The following is a 22400-nucleotide window of genomic DNA, read 5'->3' as shown; positions in this document are numbered from 1 at the left end:
ATGCCAATAAGAGGGCAAGGGCAGAGGGCCCACCAATAAAACACAAAGCAGCAGAGAAGAATATGGCAGAAGCGATTGGGAAAAGGAATAATGAGGGAGAGAGGAGAAGAGGAGGAGGAGCAACGGCATTAGCATGGGAGTGGTGGCAGTATGACCCAGTTACACACAATGCCTCAAGGGTGGAAGTGGAGGGGACAGACAATCATGTAAACTCATGTGCCCACACACACACACACACACACATACACACACACACACACACACATACACACACACATTGAGGTGCCTGCCAAGGTTCATACATGTTCTTCAGGAAGGACAAGGCCAAGTACAACAAGCCTGGACATGCTGGGTTGAGGCAGTGCCAGATAGAGCTAGGCCCGAGTCTGAGGCTTTCACACAAAGAGCACGAGGCCAAGCCGTGACAGAAAGATGTGAGGCCACACACCATCGCACTCCGTTTTTTTCCCTTGGGTGACCTACATTCATCATGTTAGAGGAATTAAGACTTTATTCTTGCAGATGCATTCTTGTGACTCACAAGCAGACACTCAGTCCACGCTCCTTCTGTCTCTGTGCCCTGCGGTTTCCCCTCAGCTGAGTGAGCTGCAGCACTGTTATGTATGCCGTATACGAAGAGATGAAAGAGGAACTTGAGAGGAAAAAAAACAACTTACAAAGCACAGTGAAATCACAAGAAGCACGTCTACCGAATACTGTAACTGTCCTGCAGGGTTCACTGGACGGAATTCATTAAAAGCGCTCATCTCGACAAATGGAGATGATAAAGCATCCTCAGACAACCTCTTTCTCAGCTGCCATCAGAACCAAGAACCATCAATGTCACAGTAAAGCGGTGGGCTGGGTCTGTCTTTTGTCAGGATGTCAAGCAGGAAACACAGATCTGCTGTGTGTGTGTGTGTGTGTGTGTGTGTGTGTGTGTGTGTGTGTGTGTGTGCGCGTGTCTTTTGGTTAAGTCAAAATGACACTCTGATAACCCCCCCTTCAATCCTCATTTCTGCTGCTTCATTGTTGGAAACAGACGACGGGTGAGTGCTAAACAAAGGGGAAAGGAGAGATGACGAATGGCAAAGGTTTCCTCATGAGAGATGGAGAAACATTTACAATTCTAATGGGACAGGAGAGGGTTGCTGCAGGTCAAAATAGGGTGAAACCCCTCTGGGGATAGGGGACAAAGTGATTGTGGAGGAGAAGGGGAGAGGGGGTTGATTTGGGTTGATTTGCACCGTCACAGTCCTAACCTCATTTCCATAAATGAATCAAGGACGCGTGCCATACTGTGTTGGTATTGTAGTGGCAGCTGCTGTCTTTTCTTGACAGACGCAACGGCTTTGCGAGTGTCGGCGAGGGGGCCGCTCCATCACAAACACTTTCTTGCTGGTGAGATAAATGCACTTCATGAAGCTCGACTTTTCGAGAACTTGATCATCTATGATGGTACTTTGGATGTATTTCTGGAAAATCTCCTGCACAACAATAATGTTTGTGTTTCTTTGCTTCAGATGCTTTCCCAGAAATGAAAACTGAAACCCGGCTAGTCGGGCGGCATGTGGTTGGTTGATGATCTTGACAGACGACGTCTCTTACAAGAAGTTGGAGCAAACCGCTGGCACATCTGAGTTAACCATTAAATCCATGTTGAAAAACAGGAAAGGCAATGTGCTTTGAGGAAGTACTCTACAGTGTTTGAGTATCAGTTCAGTCTCAAATATGCAATTAATATGTGATTTACGTTAATAATATAAATAAACTGCAGCAGTTTTGCTCTTAATCGTGCTGCAAATATTCATACCAATGCTGCGGGACTAAAAGACCCACAATGTGTTTAAGTCAACAGTTGAAGTCAAAATGAAGTCACATTCCTGTTTCTAAGTCCTGTCGTCAAGCACAGTTTACACAAACACGCTAAATGCTGGTGATTATCTGCACGCCTGGGGCCAGAGTTACATGTTCCAACCCAGTGAAATATGACCTTGCCAGTTGCAGCGAGATAAACGAATGGCTTTCGTCAGTTTTAACTGACAAACATATCACTGTCTGTTCAAATGTGTTACATCAAGGAGATTTTCAGTCTGCTGCTCCCACAAAAAGGTTATGAAGTGCTGCCATCTAGTGGACATTTGTGACACCTCCAATTAAAGCAACACACTCATCTTTAAGGGTCAGTCCCCCCAAATATTTTCTCCCTTTTCCAGGTTTTGAGATTTCCATCTTTTTCAAAAAATTCTGCCTCCAGCCCAATACAATAGAAGTTAATGGAAACTGTGTTATTGAAACAGTACACTTGAAAGAATTTAATAATTGATAATAATTCACAAACTGTTACAATAAATGTTCCTAAAGTTTCCCTGAAGTGCTTCGTATCATAACCAATATAGCAAATGACTGAGTAATATGGAAAATGTCATACAAAGCCCACAGACAATTATAACCAGATTGTGCAGTTCGCCTCAGATTTGCAGAGCGTTTTTGCATCTTTCAGCTTATCGATTTGTTCTTTTAATGGCTTGGTTCACCATGACATACCTCAGCGTCACTCAGGAGAGATGTAGTGGGCAAAAAAAGGTGCTGATAAAACTACCAGGCATCAAACAGCAGACAAAGTTAGCAACTAGCCAATGCATATAATGGAGCACTTAGCAGCTAAAGAGCCAGATGTTTCACTTGGGAGTTGGTCGAACACAACATAAAGCAAAAAAGAGAGTGACTATTGTACTTTGATTCATCAGGTGGACAGAAACTTGACACCTTCTTTATAGACTTTATAGAGGCGTCTTTTCAACAACTAGAAAATTACGGCTTTTTCATCTTACACTTTTCAATCAAGACACGGCAAAGACGTCTTTTCAAAAAATTCTTGCTGGGTGGGTAATGTATACTTTGACTTATTGGAGTTAGCTGAATTGTATTGCATTAAAGGCCTTTCTGATATTTCTATATTTTATATTCTGTCTATATTGGTATATCAGTACCTCCAACAGACACTGTATGCAACCCTAGTGAATTCAATTTGGTATAGCACCAAATCACAACATACATTGTCTCAAGCCACTTTATATAGTGAGGTCAATATTACAATATTACAGGGAAAACCCAACAAATCCCACAATGAGCAAGCACTTGGCGACTGTGGAGAGAAAAAACTCCCTTTTAACAGAAAGAAATCTCTGACAGAACAAGACTCAGTTGTGGGCGGTCATCTTTCTCGACCGGTTGGGGTGAGGAGAGAAATGGGGAAGAGGAGAAGTGGGCAGAAAGAGGGTGGGAGGAGAGACAGTAGGAGAGAAGAGACAGAGAGGACAGTTGTACAACCGCCACTTTAATCTCTACCAGACTGATACTTATAATTTCAAAAAAATTTAGAATTATGCTGTTGTTATTATTAGTGATAATATCAAAGATACACTAGGAGAGAGAGAAAACAGAGTTAGTAACATGTAATGTAAATACATGGGGCAGAGAGAGAGAGAGAGAGAGAGAGAGAGAGAGAGAGAGAGAGATGCTGATGATATAAGTTCCCCCAGCAGTCTAGGCCTATAGCAGTATAACAAAGAAATGGTTTAGTAATCACTTGTGCAGCTCTAACTATCAGCTTTATCAAAGAGGAAGGTTTTAAGTTTAACTTTAAATGTAGACAGGATATCTGCCTCCCTGACACAAACTGGGAGCTGGTTCCAGAGGAGAGGAGCCTGGTGGCTGAAGGCTCTGCCTCCCATTCTACTTTTACAGACTCTGGGAACCACAAGTAGTCCTGCATGTACAGAACGAAGTGATCTATTGAGATAATATGAAACTATGAGCTCTGTAAGATATGGTGGAGCTTGATTATTAAGGGCTTTGTAGGTGAGGAGTAGGATTTTGAATTCTATTCTGAAATTTACAGGAAGCCAATGCAGAGATTCTAACACTGGAGAAATATGATCTCTTTTTCTAGTTCCTGTCAGGCCTTTCACAGATTTATTGGGGCATCCTAACATTAATGAATTACACAAGTCCAGTCTAGAAGTGACAAATGCATGGACTAGTTTTTCAGCATCCTTTTGAGATAGGATGTTTCTAATGTTCTTGATATCGCACAGGTGAAAGAAGGCTGTCCTAGGGACTTGTTTTATGTGTGAGTCAAGGGACATGTCCTGGTCAAAGATAACTTCAAGGTTCCTCTGAATGCAGTGGTTATAAGTTATTGCAACACTAACAACTAAATGGACTAACAACTAAAGCACAATTCTGACACAGGCACCATTTGCTTAGATAAAGCCAAATAGAATTATATAACAGGGTAATAATTGAGAAGCACTTGTCTGTTCCCGCTGCACGTACTTTGGCCTGTGTATGCGCGTGCGTGCGTGCGTGCGTGGAGGGAGAGCAGGTGAAAACAGACTGTGAAGCCAGGAAGGGTTAATGAGCCATGGCACGTACAGTATCCTTAGAGTTATATAACAGTACATGGTCTCCTATATTCAAATCACAAGCTAAATACTGGAAAGAAGCAAACTTTAAGTGGAAAATCTTATTGCATGTGTGTTAACTGTAGTTATCTAACTCACAAAACCAATATAATAAAAAAAATCTAAGAACATTTGTTTATTTAAATAACCCATGCAACAAAGTCACAAAGTTCAGTACTCGTACTAGTTGTTTCCGCTTTATAATTTATCTTATAAGATTTATTGCTCATTTTACTTCATTTTACTACCCCCAGGTTGTGTTTTGAGTCAGAGAGCATTATGCGGCGCACACAGCCAAGCAGTGTGCAGCATATGAACAAGTCTGTCCTTATGTGCCCTCTGGGACTCTCCTCCTGTTTTCACCCTGCCTCAGACCCGCCCACAGGCAGCCAGCCTCTGATAGAGATGGCCGGGTGCCAGCCCTAACTTGTGGAGGGGTTATTAAGTGAGAAATGTGGTAACTTGTCCCTTATTCTGTCTATTTTTCTATTACTCTTTTATATCCGCAAAGCACTCTCTCATTCGAGACAGGAAATACGGCACAATGTAAATATAGAACCCCTTCTGTGTCCTAATGTAACCTCTCCTAAAGTGAGCCCACCATCTTGTCTGAATTAGAGCTGTGAGGAGAGTGAGGAGCGTTTGTGAGGGACATAAGAGAAAGTTTATTTGTGTTGTCTTTGGGAACTGTTAGCAAAACTCAACCCACTCTCTGTTTCTCCCTCTGCCAGTAGGATCACATGCTTTGCTAGATTGTTTACTTGCACTTGTTTGGTCTTTCTCCTTTCTAAGCTCCCTCCCTCTGCATGCTCTATTTCTCTTCCTCCCATCCAGTCTCTCTCGCTCGCCCACCATTTGGTTCCTGCTTAGTGTTAGTCGTGGCGATAGAGCCGATACCAAAACGGGAAAACAGGCCTGAGCAGCACTTTTCTTTCAAGATTTGCTTTTTGACAGTTTGCAGCAGTTTCCCTTTTTGACAACCACTGTGAGTATCTGTCTTTGCTGAATCCAAGAAACAGACTATACTGTAAGAGTGTTTGGCGAGGAGCAGTTGAAGGAATGACAGAGTTACACCATTCCCTTCCCAAATCCCACACAGAGGCGGAGTGGCAGATGTGCAGAAATGATAGTGACATGACAAAGAATGAGCTGAGAGATTTCTACAAGTTCACCAATGTGCAGCAGCTGCATTCATTTGAGAAGCTAAAGAAATGACAGAATGAAGTGTGTCAAACCAGAAGGTTTTCTATTTATACCAGAACTAAAGGATTACCGAGTGGTTACAAAGATTTTACCATATCACTCCGTGCAGTGTCTGTCTCTGCATGAATAAAACACTTGTGTATAAACAGTAAGTATGAAAACTGAATGATATTTGTTTTTGGACATGAAAATTCCCTCCAGTAGCTTTTATTTTGCAAAATAAAAATGTTGAGAGCAAAGACTGTAATATTGAGTCAACGCTTTCACCTTTATCCTTTTCAGAAGGTCAGCTTGAACTCCTAAATTGACTAACTGCCAAATTCCGCCATTTTGTGTGTCTGTGTGTGTGTGTGTGTGTGTGTCTGTGATAATCCACAGAAAGGTGAAAGAACAAAAGCAATGTGAACAAAAATCTTCAAAAAAAACAAAATTTACAAAGTCATTGCACTGTTGTACACAATGATGTGATCTGTTCTGTATCACCGACCACCAAACTCGTCTGGCATGAGAATCAGCTTACTTACTTTCTTTTATTTTGATTTTGGAAGAACAGGTTTATGTTCACAGATCAAATCTCAACAACAAAAGTTATAGTGTATTCAGGCGCTTTTGTCCTGCTCAACAATTTACACTGTAACAAGAATAATATTGCATGTGGACATTTACTGTCCAAAGTGAGTAAACACACCTACATGAAGAACACTGGCACTGTCTTATCAGAGAGAGTCTAAAAAAAAGGTCAGTTCAGATTATGTATAGTAAAAATCAACACTTCCCCCTTCATTTGCACAAAAACAGGGCCCTTAAAATAATTTAGTAAACGAAAGTGGGTTTCCAGGATCAACTACTGTTCGGTTCAGGTTGAAATTTTTTTGTTTGTTTTGCTACCCGGTTAATTATTTCTTTGATTGTTTCCCACAGCTTCTGAAGGAAGCATTAGTATCAGCGGCATGAGTATCAGAAGCATTATCTGCAGTGGCAGAATTTGATAGATTTGATACTGTACATAAAAAAAACAAAATAATTTCACAGGAAGGTTTATTTGTCAACAGATATTTCTGTTAATACTTATCGAAATTTCTTAACCTAATTCAGCCACACACATATAAAAGATGATGACAGTTTGAAATTTAGTCAGCAGGGGTTCCACAGGTGCAGAGGATCTAGAGGATCCTGTGTTTTGTTAAAGTCTGGACTAAACTTGCAGGTTCGTGTGACTGTTCACCTGTTTTCAGATGCTGCACCTGACAGCAGGGCGCGTGGGAAGCCTCCTGGCCAGGAGAGCGACTGCGGCCTTGACCAACAGCAGCGTGAGGATGGCGAGCCACGGACACGGTACAACTACATTTGTGTTTTTCACTATGTGTGACTGAACTCACTGCCTCTCCAGAACAATGCTCCTTGTGTAGAATAGTCTTTGTTTTCTGGATGAACTGTGACTTTTATCAAGGTGCAGGTATACAGGTTTTTAAATAAATTCTGTAGGACAGTTGGGAATTTGAGAAGCTTTGCTGTTGCAAGAACCTTTAATCCAAATTTCACACAGTTGATAGTTACAGCTCCTCAAACTGGTGCCTCCAAAGTATAAATATAAAAAATATGTAGAGAACATCTGCCACCAGTGAACATGTTGATATTCCAACCCATGATTACTCAGTAGTCATTACATCATTGACAGGTGTTATGGTATCATAAGATGGTCTGTCATCTTCACTAATATCTTATGAAATGTCCCGCCGTTTGAATACGCAGAGACAGAACAGAGACATAAAGAGCTGCATAAAACTTTACCTTGAGTGTGTTGATGTGGATGTTTGGAGAATTTGGTACAAACCTGAGAGCACAGCAGAGGTTGAGTGGCATCTCAAATTAATGAGGCCAGATTCAAAATATATCAGTCTAATTTAAACAAAATTCCCAGTATTTTAGTTTTCATTTAGTTGTTTTTTTTGTGTGCATGTGCCAGAACAGGAAGCTTCTGTGTGCAAAACCAGAAGGTGGCGCTGTTGTACCATCATGACCCGACATCTTCTCTTGCATTGTTGCAGCATTTGATCCAAAAAAAGTAACTCCTCTTACCTCTGTGTGTCACTGCAGATGTGGCAGAGATGGTGGACATGTCTCAGCCATTATATGTGGACCGTGTGGACATTCCTCTGCCTGACAGACCCTACAAGGACACACTATCACCCGCTGAAGAGAGCCTGAAGCAGAAGGAGAAGGGGCCCTGGAGCCAGCTGTCTAAAGAGGAGAAGCTCGCCTGTATGTCCCTCACACAGAGGGGGAGGCATCACACAGTACATGAAGACAAGTTAAATACAATTCAATTCAATTCAATTCAATTTTATTTGTATAGCGCCAAATCACAACATACATTGTCTCAAGGCACTTTACATAGTGAGGTCAATATTACAATATTACAGGGAAAACCCAACAAATCCCACAATGAGCAAAGCACTTGGCGACGGTGGAGAGAAAAAACTCCCTTTTAACAGGAAGAAATCTCTGACAGAACCAGACTCAGTTGTGGGCGGTCATCTGTCTCGACCGGTTGGGGTGAGGAGAGAAATGAGGAAGAGAGGAGAGGTGGGCAGAAAGAGGGTGGGAGGAGAGACAGTAGGAGAGAAGAGAGAGAGAGAGGACAGTTGTACAACCGCCGCTGTAATCTCTACCAGACTGATACTTATAATTAAAAAATACAATTATGTTGTTGTTATTATTAGTGATGATATTAATATTCATAATAATAATAACAATAATAATGATGGGTTTGGGTCCTGCAGCTCTGGGGTCAGAGATACACTAGGAGAGATAGAAAACACAAACAGGGTTAGTGACATGTACTGTAAACATATCGGGGGATAGGGGGGTTGTATAACAGTTGCTCTAATTTCTACCAGACTGATACTTATAATTAGTGAAAACTGACACTTATAAATACAATGATGTTACAGTGACACACCTGAAGTCAATACAGTGAAGATCCACACAAGACCACCAGTCCTTTAAAAGAAATAAGTACAGTTAAAGTTCTGTACTCTAGTCCAAATCAGAAGTTTGTTTAGTACTGGTGCATTTTGGTTTCATACAAGTTTATACTTACATGTCAGAGTCGGGTACTGTGCCTTTTACTTCACTACATGAAAACACCCAACAGTATATGAACTAGTTAGATTACTATAATTGACATGTTAGCCCATCAGTAACAATAATCAGATAATATATTTCACAGTAAATCTCAAGTTGATTTTCCCAGCATCGTGGGTACTTTTACCTCTGATACTAAAACTGTGCTTTCTACTCTAGTACATGTATCTGACAGTTTGCTCCTTTTCAGAGTGAAATATTACTCACAACAACATGAAACGCTTACAACAGTGTTAAAGGGATTGAACCAGTATCCAAACATGACTACTTACTTGAAAAAAAAGCTGTCCAGTTTTGTTCCCTGTCCACACGTTTAATGTCAGACTCAAGTCCCTCAAATGGCTTAATTTAAATACCTGTTAAACAAATAAAGCAAAGATGGGAGAATACTAAAAAAAACTAAAATATAAATAATATAAATTAATGTTAACACTTTGTAGTTGTTCCAGCATCTCACAAGCCCCTGAATTCATCCTGGGACCGTATCTACAGTAATGACAGCTACTGTCACCTCAACCGGCTACCATGGTCAAATAAATGGACACATTTCCACTGATGCATCAAACAATCTAATTATGTCAAAAAATTTGAATATACCAATCACAAGGACTAACTAAATTCAAACAAACTATTCAGACTTTATCACTGCATCTCTTTGCACTCACCACGTGCAGTGGAGAAAATTAGGGAAAGGGATCCTGCCACAACACAGACCACAGAGAGAGGAGGGGGGTGGGTGAGCCTGTTGCATCCATGACACTGTACACCTTCCTGTTTTTCTCCTCTTTGACCTGCTGCAGTGTACCGACTCAAGTTCTGCCAGACCTTCCCAGAGATGCAGGAGCCGTCAGCAGAGTGGAAGACCGTCCTGGGGGGCATCTTCATCTTTCTGGGCTTGACTGGCCTGGTGGTCTGGTGGCAAAAAGTCTATGGTAAAAAAAAAAAAGTCTGCCTTAATACCTGTGAAAGGACAAACCCAAGCTGCGACAACATCGCACACACCAGGTGCTGCTACATTTCACCTGGTGCAGACCTTTCTTACAGCAGATTTTTTAACTCACTGCAGAAAAGGCCCAGTTGTAGCTAATGCATCGCATTAAGTCATGACAGGTAGCCATTGTGCACAGAACCAGGGCCCTGGCTGCAGGTGACTCATCTAAAAGGGACTGCAGCCTTTATTAGTTAATCATTAGGAGTCACAGCTCTCAGATGAGCATTACTGATTCACTGGTCTGCTGTATAGCTCTCTGTGCCTTCTCTTTCCCCCTCCAGTCTACCCTGCACGCCCCAGGACCTTCGATGACGACTGGCAGGCCAAACAGGTAAAGAGGATGTTGGACATGAGGGTCAACCCGGTCGAAGGCTTCTCCTCCAAGTGGGACTATGAGAAGGGCCAGTGGAAGTAGAGAGACAGCGGGACTGTGGCGGAGGCGGCGCAGCGTTTGGACCCATCATTTCAGAGTGTGGCTCTGCAAAGCTGATAATGAAACAGAGTTTGAATGTTTCAGTTTAGAAATTATAACCACTATGAATATGTAAAGTACGCTCCATCTCTGAGATAATTCTACTCTCTGTGCCTCCTCTGGCTGTCAGTCAGCTGCCTCCTCTCCAACCACTGCAGCCCTCTGTCATGGTGATAATAACTGTGTCCGTCCAGGTGTAGCCATACTATAATAAAGTTTTACTAAATGTCTCAGTCCCAGTCATTTATTATGTGGTGTAAGTTTTGCCAGATGGTCCTGACAAATATTGCATTTTACATGTCAGTGGTAGAATGTTACTAAGTGTATTTACTCAGGTACATTTAAAAGAGTGGGATAGTGATGTGCTTGAACAAGAATCATTAGCTTCAATACTTCTTGCTGCTTCTTACAGTTCTACAGCTAAACTAAAGCTTTAGTTACTTTTAAGGTTTTTTTTAATACAAGATAAAACAATTAGCTCCAAATGTGATGTTTTTCAGTGAAAATATTCCTTTAAGTGAGTTATCTCCACCTGCGCAAAAAGTAGCTTATATATTTAAGTTTTCCTTGTTCTGCGATACCTTATTGCTACCAGCATACAAATGTACAGTTCAATGACATCATGTAAAATAAAGGTGACGAGGCTTACAGAGAGGTGCGGAAGACATGAGTCAAAAACCAAAGGAGAGCAACCAGCAGGCGAACAAGTCCAGTAAGCAGGGCCGGAGTGGGGCCACTTTTCAGCCCGGGAGTTTCAGGCCCAAGACTGGCCAAAAAGTAGAGTCAAAAGAGAACCTCTACCATTTGCACCAGTGTCAAGAAGCTTCTTGCTTTGCTCAATACAACTGCTAATGTGCTGTTGAAGGCACAGATCATACCGGCTCAAAAGTGTGACCGACTCTAGAAAGTTGCCATGATTGACTGCAGTATTTTACTAGAGTATAAGCAGCCTCTGCTTGACCCACTCTGTAACTAAGTCCACATTTGCCTATGACTTTTATCACATCATGATGCGTTCAATCACCTGCTTCTTTTTCATCTGCTCATGATGTAGAGTCATTTGTTTGCCAGCCAGCAGCCTTTTCACATCTGCCCTTTGAGCCAACAGAAAGTAAGCATCAGCACTATCTCTGTGAATCTTACCTTTCTCATGCTCCTCTCCTCTATCCGCTGATGAACATGTTTCCATGTTTTCATACCTCCCTTTGCTGCAGGTGCAAATGCCAAACACACAGAACAATACAGTGATTGTGTTTTTTCACTGTATGTCAGCCACTTGCGGTTGGTGCCATGCTTGCTGTTAAAAGACTTTAGCTAGCAGAGGATGTTTTGTGGGTTGCTGAGGATGGTAATGGAAAAACGTGTCTGAATCCTGTGGTTGAGGATGAGCAAAATAATCAAAATGATGGGTCTTCTCGTCTACACTAGCATCTGTCTGTACTTCTGGGATCTTCTGCTGGGCTGCTGTTGTCTCACTGGATACTGTCTCTTTATCTCCTCTCTCAACATCTGACTCCCCTGTATTACATGGCATTAAAAACGCAGAAGTGCATAGACACTGTGTGTCATGACCGCAGGTAGGAACTCTTGATTAAACAACTTTAACCTATTATTTATTCAATCATTTTATTGTAATGCACTTATGCGGCACAATGAATTCTGTCTAGCATCACTTTAAATCTATAGCCTAATGTTAACACCATTCTGAATATCTGGATATCACATAGAATCTATCACCTCTCCTGCTCTATGTGTGTTATCAAATCTTTCATGAAATAACTTTCATTGATATTGTTTGCCCTGTTATCCTCTCTACCTGTCTCTTCTGCAGTCATGGCCTCTGGCTCCTCTTCCTCAGTTTCAGCAGGGGACTGGCCAAGAACAATCATGAAGAGGTCATTTTATTGTATACACAGATCAAGCTTGAGGTTGTTGGGTTTTTTTAAATCAATATTTACATGATATTAGCAAATGTTGTGATCACTATGGGCGATACAAATAGGCTAATATTCAAGCCTAAAATGTAACCCTAGATTACCCCGCCTAGATTACTGCAACTCCCTTCTCTTAGGTGACAACAAAAAATCCCTTGCCCGCCTCCAACTGGTCCAAGACTCAGCAGCTAGGCTTCTCACCAGCTTTAATAGACGGCATCACATAACCACAGTTTTAGCTTCACTTCATTGGCTCCCCATCCATTGTAGAATTGTTTTAAGATTGTACTAATTACTTTTAAAGCACAGCTTGTTCTTGAGGTCTCCAAGCTACATGAATGAAATGCTGACCCCTGCAAGCCAGCTCGCAGCCTTAGATCCTCAGGTGGGTCTTTCCTAGTTGTTCCAAAGTCGGGGCTCAAATCTAAGGGTGACCGAGCTTTCTCCATCAGGGCCCCTCGACTTTGGAACAGCCTGCCTGAGGAGATAAGGCAGGGTCTGTTTCTTCTTTAAAGTCAAAAACCCATTTCTATAGATTTCCTTTTATGTGATGTCGTCTTTAAATTGTCTTTTTATATCTTTTTTTTATACAGATATGTCATCTGAAAACCGTATTATTATTGTCTGTGATTTGTATGTTTTTGTGAAAGCACTTTGTGAAGCTGCCTTTGGTGCTATATGAATAAAATTATTATTATTATTATATTTAAAAATGTATATGAACCAGTCCTCAAGGCAGCCTACTCAGAGCCTGGTACAGTCCACTCAGAGCCTGGTAATATCAACTATTGTTAATATCATGTCAATATTATCACGCATCATCTTCCTGTCATTCTGTCATGAATGCTAATCAGTTGAGGTTTATTTTAAATCATGCTTATCAGGGAGTTGATGGTAACAGTACTAATCCTAATGAGTCTGGCGAGCTCCTGACTTTTAGTCCCAACCTCGTGACTCATGTTCCCATTTGTGGTTTAGAGCATTAAGTCTCAGTGGATGTTGTTGTGGGTTTAACAGTCAAAAAACTGTCGGCTAAATAAATTTCTCCTCTGGAAGACCAGTGATAACCTTGCTGACCCCAGTACTTTGTAAAGGATAAGACACACTCAGTACATCTTCCAACATGGGCTTTATTAGGTTCAATGTAGTTTAATTTTTACAGTGCCGCTCTATTACAGACAGTCAAACCACTGGACATGGTTGCGATCTTTGATTCTATACTCTCATGACGAACAAAGATGCCTCAGAGACCAACATTTTTGAAAATAATCCTTGTTTTGTCTGCATTTCTTTTGTCTAGTAGCAGTCCGATAATCCTAGAGAATAAAGACAGGAGAGACAATGCACAACAACGCAAAGGTGGAATTTAAGGCCATTTGAAGGGGCACAATTATGCTTTTTTACACCAAATATAAATAATGTTTAAAAGCCATCAGTTCTGTTTTTCTTAAATATGTCACTAAGCTAACGTACTATTCTAATCAGTTTAAATAACTAGCATATACATATATATGTGTATATATATATGTATGTATAGGGTCGTGCCAATGCCTTCACATTTCCTTCATTTGTGCTTATTTCAGCAACATTTTCGGCACATAGAAAGTCATCCTCACGCACGCACGCACGCACACACACACACGCACACACGCAATGTGTAGGAAGGGAACTTGTTGAACCTGTTTTAGTGAGGGCCTGGTCAGTAGAGGAAAGCCTATGAGCAGCTTCTTGGCGGGGCACACACTAGAAAAATATATATATGTATATAGACTGGACTGGAATGTATGGGAGCAGACCTTGGCTAATGACATGCTCAGGACACAAGCACGTAGAGGGCCAGTCTCATCAACAGTCAATTCAGGGTCAAGGCTTTTTTTTTGTCTTTTCTTTTAATTTGGTGAATGATTCTCTGAACTGTGCAGATGGAAAAGGGCAAAAGTCAAAACCAATGAAGGGAGACGAGTCCTGCTTCGAAGATGGCGGCACAGCTGTGTGTGGCAGTGTAGTGATGGATGTTCCACCTGTAAATCCAGATTCATTCATTTCATATGGCCGCTCTCTTTAATGTCCACTCTCTGTGGCTCCACACAGTTGAATCTAGTGCTGAGCCCTCCTCGTCAGATGAGCTTCCTGTTAGCCCTGTGTTGTGCTTTGTTACACCAGGACATAGTGTTGTGAGCTGGAGACAGTTTTTAGAATGAGCGGAAATTTAAAGCAATTGGAAGATCCTGGGAAAAGGGAAGAGAGAACCCCACACACTTAAACTCGCACGCACGCACGCACGCACACGCACACACACACGGGCACCTTTCCCTCCCTTCCTAGTTAATTAGCCCGGCTGACAGTTGTCAGTGCATCAAACACCACACGACAAACAGTCCTCCGACTCCAGCTTCTCCCCATCTACATGTGATTGACAGGTGGGTATAATACGAAATACACGTGTGTGTGTATGTGTGTTGAGCAGAAGGGGGGCCAACCTATGACAGACACACATGACTAGGTGCAGTGACAGCTGTGGGACCGCAGAGGAAGAGGTGGAGCTGGATGGAGAGGGAAAAGAGGAGGAGAGTTGAGACGGAGTTGGGGTGTGTGGGGAGGACGAGGCAGGGAAGTGGAGAGGTTGGTACTGTGAAGGAGTGTGTGTGAGATGCGATATGAAGGTTTGGGCGTCTTGTGTCACGCCCCAACAGCCACCGACAGCTGCTGATCTGCTGAAGATGGTGAACAGACAGATTGTGACACATTCCTTATCACGTTTAACTCAAATCACTTCAGATGCAGAAGGCAGCTGCTTCATCAGTTTGCTACATAAACCTTCAGACGTCGGATGTTTGCCGACATGCTTGTAAGATGTGACTAACAGATGAAAAAGATTGGAATGTTTATTGGATTAGCAGGAAAAAAACAGCTAAATAGTTTCGTCTTACACAATTATGAGTGAAAATGAGTGGTACTTTATTTTAACCTTATTGAGCAGTGTATATAAACAACTGCGGCTGCAGTCTTGATTACAGGTCTGGTCTATAAAATGTCCGAAAACTGTGAAAAATGGCAAAAGACCCAAAATGGCTGAAGAGAGAAAGAGAGAAAGTCATGGATCATCATGTGAGATTCGGAGCTCTGTCAATTAACTTGATAATTAAAACTTTTTAATAATTCTATAATATAGTTGTAATCAGACAGTTATTTTCAAGTGTTTATTAACACTTTTTTCAACAATGAGATCCTGTTACTTCTACAACTGGAGTATTAAAAGATAGTGTATGGGTGACATGTCTGAAGTGATAAATTGCCCAATATATTGGTTGAGATGAACAAACTGAAGATGCATTGTTAAGGCAATTTAAATATAGTTGTTGAAATGTTGTCAAAATAAGCCACTTAGCAACAAGAAAGAGCAGGAATGTCAAACTAGTTTGCAACTAATTGACAACAAATACTTTATTTAACACTTAAACTGACCAATGTGGTGGTTCAAGTAAAGCATTACCAAAGTGACAGCTTAACATCCAAATATTCGACCTTTCTGATTGTTGATGCTGCTGAATAATCTTCCAGAGTGTCACTGTGACCGCTGCCGCCCTCTCTCACTTGTGTGTGTGTGTGTGTGCTGCTACAGTATTTGCTGCATCCTTTAGCTACTGCGTATTCAACATGGATGGTCTGAGCCGTGGCGGCCTGCTCAGATGAAACGCAGATAACGCTGATTCTGAGAACCCGCCACACACACGCATACATGCACACAGTGATCTGGCAGTCAGCAGGCTGACTAAACACAAACAGGATCAAACCGAGGCCAAGTACAGTATGATCATAGAGCATGGATCAGCGGGAGCAGAGGGGTTTTAATGGTTCAGAAATCCCCCAAAAAAACACACCAACAAACACAAACAAGCAGAGGATTTAGTTTCCCATTGGGCTTTTAGTTTTGGTAAATTAAAATCTGACCTATTTTCATTCACCATTCATACAAAAAAAACCTGTAAGCATGAAGGACAAAAGGGCAAGACAAAAACAATCAGTGTATGGAGTCACAGGTTATGATGTTACGCTGCGTGGGCAGCTGATCTGGATGGCAGGGTGGCAGGAAATGGGGGACAACAGAAGCTTGTTCGGGGGGCCGGTGCTACATCCTCCCCCCTGCGTTCATTTGCCATATGGCACAGACAAAGCTATTGTCGAGCTGCGAGTTTGCAAGATGAGACGCGTAGAGCAGCCAAGGCCACACAACGCGCCGACTCTTTGTATCAGAGAGGTTCAGGTCTTTTACCTTTTTTATTTTTACGAGGATGAGAATGGGAAACCAAAATTTGTTAAAAACTAATACATACAAAAAGAAAAATTATACGAGTGGAGAAAGGGATCAGAAGGAACAATGAAAAAAAATAATAATATGCCCGTCTCTGTATGACCACGCATGTTTCGTCAGGGTGGAATCAGGGGAAAACATGAATACTAGTTCTCCTCCCCCTCCGGTCTCTTTTCTCAAAAGTCTGACAACACGTGAGGATTCTCAGTCCACTCTGTGGTGTGTGTGACGGGGGGGGGGGGTAGGTAAACATCATCAGCAGTTCCGATGAGACAAACAGGGCCTTCATTCTTTTACTTCCGTGGTGAGTACAATATGGGCAGTGAAGGAGGCGGGTGGAAAGGATGGTGGGAGAAGATTGTTTAGAGGCTTGTGGGTCCATCTCCTCTCACAGGCGCTTCTGGGCAATCAGTGAGCCCACCACGACCCCGGTCACCAGGGTCATCCCTGCCAGCAGCCACTTCTTGAAACTCTCCTGAGACCTTCGACTCCCTGCCGCCGCGTCCTGCCCGAAGATTTCAGCAAAGTGCTCCTGGAAGACATGGGGGGGACAAAGATAGACAAAAGAAAGGTTTAACATCAGGGTATCTGCTGCTTACTATGTGAGATGTATTCAAATGTCGAACAAAAAAAAATCCCCCATACACATGTAACAACTTCCCGAAAACTCGGGGGGAAAAAAGAAAAGCCACAGGCAGGTTCAGAGAGTCAGGTAGATTCCCCTCTGTAAAGGTCTCCAGGCCTCCAACCGGCAGACGGCTGCAGAGACACCCACAGCTGGGTCTCCGAATGACTGTCAAGACCGACGCGCTCGTGTGTGGGGAAATTTCCATCCACCACACTGATCATATAGGTGAGGCACCATCAAAAAAAAACCACAGCAGAAGCCACCTGCATTGATGCTGTGCACACTAACAACAAGATCTCACTGATTGAAAGGGAAAAAAATCCACATCATTTTATTCACTGGAAATAATGATATGCTTCAAAAAAAATTCCACCAGGCCTCCCCCTCCTTTTTCCAGGCATCCAATCAGCATTGCTGTGTGCTGACATTCTTTCCCGCTGCTGTCTTACACTGCCAATCCTGCATAACCACCCACTGAAATCATTTCCTGGAAATGAGCAGCAGAGCACGCTGTTCTCATCTCTGGCCACAGGGAGGCGCCAGTAATGCTCAAAACACTACTTCTAAGCGACAAAGACAAGACGGAATTACTGACACAGAAAGAAGGGGGAGGGGGATATGTGTTACTGTAGTGTATCAAAAGGGTTAGAGGATCTTGGGGCCTGTTCCATAAAGTGGATCTTACAACTGATTTAACTCTGAACTCTGAGTTGAAACTCTTAAACTCGAGACGTTAATCACGAGCATAATGAGTGAAAGACAGCAACTATCAACTGAGCAACAGTATCAAAATTCACCATCACATCGGGCCAGTTAAGTGCAGAAACTGCATTGTCCTCCATAAAAATAAAAATCAATGTGTTTATGCATGATATGCATGCTTAATAAAAACACAGCAGCAGACAAAGAGTTAAAGTGTCAAATTTTGTCTTAGTTTTATTTAGTGTTGTTGACACATTCATTAATTAAGACTTGTTTTTACTTATGAACCTATGATTGGTATCATAAGCAGCAAGGAATAATGATTCAGGGTGAAACAATGTCCATGTTAAAACTTATTATTATTTTTTGTAGGTCTACTTCACATATTAATCTCCTCTCGACAACATATAATGACTTTATTTCATCCTGCATTCGATTCAGAGCTTAAATGATCTGTCAACTAATCAATTCTTTCCCTAATCAGTTGTTTTCAGACAGTATTTCAAACAGTGAAGATTTGTTGCCCGTTTGTCATTCCTGATCGTAAAAATGAAAATCTTTAGCCTTTTCAGACAAAACAAGGAATTTTGAATGTCATCTTATACTCTGGTAAATTGTGATAAGAATTTAATCTGATATCAACATCTGCTGCTTACTACGAAAAATAGCCACTGATGTGCTGGTAACTGTTACAACCATATCTGTCCAAGAGACGCAGGCTCTGGAATGATCAGGTCAACCGAAAAGAGAGTCTTTTCCGAATTTTACTTAAATGTTATCTTTTAGAACTATTTTATTTAACTCTGAGGATTTTATGACTATGTAATCTGATTTAGGATTTTACCTACGTATTTTTCTAAGGTAAAACTGCTCAGTGTGCATCTTAATTAAAATGAATAAATAAGTAAAAACAAATCACAGGGATCTGTATCAAAAATGTTTATGATTTGATCAGCTCATATATTGTTATTAGTTGTTTTTTAAGCCCCCAAATATCAATAAATCAGGCTAAAAACTCCAGTATGAGTGGAGAAAAATAAATTCAATCATACATTCACTTTTCAAAAGTCTTTTACTCTCCAGTGAAACCAATCACACCATTAAAATATGACATCATCACTCACGATCGGTGTGGCTTGATCATGGGTAATAATGAATTTACGAACAATTTTGTCGTTTAAACAAAGGTTACTGTATGAATTTGAGATAAATGTTTCACTAAGAGGGGACAGCAGCCAAGAGAGCCACAGCGTCTCTTTTTTTCCCCCTTAACTTTTTCAGTAAATTTTTTGGGCCTGTGACTTTACTGAGATGGAAAGAACCCAGTGGGGAGCGATAGGAAACATAGGGAAGAGAGACGAAGGATGACGAGCAGTAAACAGTCTGGGAGTTCTGGCCAGGAGTCAAGCTGGAAAGCCGCTGCTCAGGGTATGTATGCCCATGTGTCCCCCCCGTCCCCAACCATTCAGCTATCAGGCTGCCGCAGTGTCAGAGTGTCTTATGTGAGACGTCACGGTTCAAAGAAATGTCTGATTGCACACAAAGGTGGTTACGTTAGTAAAGCTATTCCTCTGAGCATGATCTAATATTCATCAGAGAGTGAAGTTTTGCAAATTCATGAGTTTTTATAATATCACCGGGATCAATAAGAAATTAACCACCTCCTTAAACGCTCTAATACACTGCTGTAGGGGAGGGGTGGCGAGTTTCGGCCCACACGGACATAATGAGTGAGATGAAGAAGTAAAGGGGGAGTGACCGTCCCAAGTCAGAGGTGGTTTACACGAAAATTAATTGAGGGAGGATGAGGAGTGAGGCGTAGGCGTTTCATTCCTGAGTCATTCCAGGGGTTTTACGTCATTGTGATTTTCCTTTTGATCACAGATGTTTGGCGTGTAGCTCCTTTCACGCCCCACTGTCTCTGGCTGCCTGATGCGTGATATCATCATCCTCCTCCTCATCATCATCATCATCATCACACCTGGGCCGCCGCAAAAAAAAAGGCTAAACCCTGAACAATAATCCTGTCTGGTCTCTGAGTTCTCAGGAAACGTGTGCACAGTGACACTAGTAACTTGTAAATAATACATGAGTGCGTGTGGTGTCATGTCTGCAGAAACATAATGCTGAGTCGGGCTTCTGAGGAAGCTAATCTGACCTCACTGCTAAAATTTCTAAGAACACGCAGGCCCTGAATATGCTGGTGGAAGATAAGGGGGGAGATGGTGAAGTGGTGACATCACTCCTAAGATGACTTGCAGCTCGCCATGCGCATCATCACAAGAATATGATATCACAATGGTGTTGAAACAATTTTTCACAGTTCGATTTGCATGATCCATGTCAGGTTTACTTTCAGGCTCATTTCCAGAGTCTTTCACCACAATACGCCTGGTGCCATGTATAGTTTTGTTACTGTCAACAAATTTCATGAAAAAAAGAAAAGCCAACAAGTATTGTGAAATAGAAATTATAGATTTTGTAATTCAAATCAATCCCCATTTGAATGATCTGATGTTGATCCATAAAGTAGTGTACTGTAGAGTTGCAACAGTTTATCGAATAATCAATTAGTAATCGATTACTAAATTGATCGCCAACTATTTTGATAATCGATTAATCGGTTCAAGTAGTTTTTATGGGGAAAAAAGTCAAAATTCTCTTATTTCAGCTTCTCAAATTTGCTCCTTTATGACAGTTAACTAAATATATTTGATGTTTAGAAAAAAAAACATTGTCTTGGGATTTGGGGAACACAATCTTAATTTTTCACAATTTTATTTCATTTTATGGACTTAACAACTAATAGATTAATCGAGAAAATAATCAACAGGTTAATCAATTAATAAAATAATAGTTAGTTGCAGTCCTAGTGTACTATCCCTGCTCCGCAACCTCTGTGCCTCGGACAACACTGGTGGCACTTGTTGATCATGTTAAATTATGATAATACACTAATGTAACTGCTTTGGGGTTAATTTTTGTATATACACATGCATAAGGTTAGAGCCGTCCTTGTACCGTTGACAGCATCAGCTCTCTGAGAATCTCTTTCATATCTATTTAAACCAAACCATTATGAAGAATCATTGTCGATACCTATATACCTATAGCTCATATTCTTTAGAGGTCAGGGAAAATGCTTGTTTGGTACAGACACAAGCAAAAATCAATATCATCGCAGCTTTTATATATTTTTTCAATAAAAGTGAAATGCAAACATCACTATTCCCACTAAAATCATGATTTCTCGCAACTGCGATAGCTGTCAAAATATTTGCAATGATTATGATTTTTTTGCGTATCGTTCAGCCCTAATGTAACTGAAATATGCCAAATCAAATTGAGTCAAAAATCGATTTGGGGAAATCAGCGTGATGCACAGTCCTGACTGTCACTGTGTCAAAGAGATAAAAGCTTATTAGGAAACACATCTGTGAGCCACAGTGTTGACATGTCCCTAACCCAAACCTAGATGTTCTATTTGACAGTAACATAAGCTGTAGTCATAGATGAAAACCAAAACTGTAAGCGGGCCCTAGAGAGAAAGAGCAAAGCTGGTCTCACATTAGCTCCTTTCATTCATGGCTTCAGTCTAAATAAGCACCTGCCAAACATCCCTGAGAGGCATTTACACTTGTGTGTTGACTCAGTCAAAGAGCAGCATCTGAGGAATTTGTAAATATGTAACTTGGTGTAACAGGGGAGCAGGTTTGGGAGCCTCACGGGACGCCTGGCTGCCTCGCTAAAGGCAAGAAATTCTACTGGAGCAGTTTGGCCTCACACGGGGACCCTCTCTACCAGGGCCTTGTTCATCACTGAGAGGAATCACACTCTCTTCCTCCTCTGTGTTTGAGGAAGCTGCCAAGATTAAATGTTTGTCTTCAGCTTCACTTTTGACTTCCTAATGGCCTTGAAACCGCACATGACCAGTTTCAGAAAAGACTGTTGATATAACTTATGGCACCGATGACAACACGGTGTGATAAACTGCAGTCACGGTGAGTGTGTGACAGTGTGTAACAAGAGACTGGGTTGAAAACCGTGCAAGAGGAAAGTTGCTTTTAAGTATCACGACCACTTAGCTTCTATAAAGTAGAGAAAGTGGAATTACCCACAAGGGGCCGATAGATGTGCTGAAGTAAATAATGACGTAGGGTGATTACACCATAGTGCACATTAAGTAATGCGAGTCAGTGCTTTACTGCGGCCCGTTAAGTGTTTTTCCTGTGAAACCTAGAACAATGTGAGGAATGTGGGTGTAGAGAACAAAAGCGCAGCTCCTTGTGATGGTGACTGGCACCTATGTAAAAAAAAGACATGTCAAGACATGTTACCGTGCAGTGGGCATCATGAAGCTAGCTGTGTGTACTGATAACGTGGCACTGTCAGGGGATGCAATAGACATGCTGCCTTAAAAGCTGTCAAAAGTAGTTTTTAGATTTCATATCCTCAGTCCTGTCTTACTGTGCGTGGTACAGTACAGAAGATGGATCCTCCAGTGCTCATAAGTTCTTTTGAATTACAAAACCAACAGTGCAC

General features: G+C 41.6%; 2 protein-coding genes across 7 annotated transcripts in view; one reads left to right on the top strand and one right to left on the bottom strand.

Moving 5' to 3' along the window:
- The first annotated feature begins 1030 nt into the window (after nucleotides 1–1030).
- LOC118317165 lies at nucleotides 1031–10512 on the top strand. 2 transcript variants are annotated; one of them, XM_035645644.2, is made up of 5 exons: nucleotides 1031–1049; nucleotides 6908–7007; nucleotides 7770–7934; nucleotides 9620–9751; nucleotides 10092–10512. In XM_035645644.2, the coding sequence occupies exons 2-5, from the start codon at nucleotides 6908–6910 to the stop codon at nucleotides 10223–10225; spliced, it is 531 nt and encodes a 176-aa protein (XP_035501537.1). In that variant the 5' UTR covers nucleotides 1031–1049; the 3' UTR covers nucleotides 10226–10512. The 2 variants fall into 2 exon arrangements, with proteins under 2 accessions (XP_035501537.1, XP_035501536.1); XM_035645643.2 differs by lacking the exon at nucleotides 1031–1049 and adding an exon at nucleotides 5261–5454.
- A 2814-nt stretch (nucleotides 10513–13326) lies between these two features.
- bcl2l1 (BCL2 like 1) overlaps nucleotides 13327–22400 on the bottom strand; it is a 30874-nt gene continuing 21800 nt past the window's right edge. For all 5 annotated transcript variants that reach the window (XM_035644039.2, XM_035644042.2, XM_035644041.2 and 2 more), the window contains exon 3: nucleotides 13327–17060. In XM_035644039.2, the coding sequence (XP_035499932.1) occupies nucleotides 16917–17060 (144 nt within the window). In that variant the 3' untranslated portion in view covers nucleotides 13327–16916. The remainder of the gene's footprint in view (nucleotides 17061–22400) is intronic.

Source organism: Scophthalmus maximus, chromosome 3 (genome assembly GCF_022379125.1).
Source record: "Scophthalmus maximus strain ysfricsl-2021 chromosome 3, ASM2237912v1, whole genome shotgun sequence".
Lineage (NCBI taxonomy): Eukaryota > Metazoa > Chordata > Actinopteri > Pleuronectiformes > Scophthalmidae > Scophthalmus > Scophthalmus maximus.
The sequence above is the reverse complement of the archived record's forward strand: the minus strand, read 5'-3'. Positions and strand labels throughout refer to the sequence as shown.

What these genes read in the sequence shown, in the direction of transcription:
- LOC118317165 (XM_035645644.2), top strand. Translation starts at nt 6,908, where the DNA reads ATGCTGCACCTGACAGCAGGGCGCGTGGGAAGCCTCCTGGCCAGGAGA. An exon ending in GATGGCGAGCCACGGACACG is followed by an intron (nt 7,008 to 7,769) that starts GTACAACTACAT and finishes GTGTCACTGCAG; the next exon opens with ATGTGGCAGAGATGGTGGAC. An exon ending in CTGGTGGCAAAAAGTCTATG is followed by an intron (nt 9,752 to 10,091) that starts GTAAAAAAAAAA and finishes TTCCCCCTCCAG; the next exon opens with TCTACCCTGCACGCCCCAGG.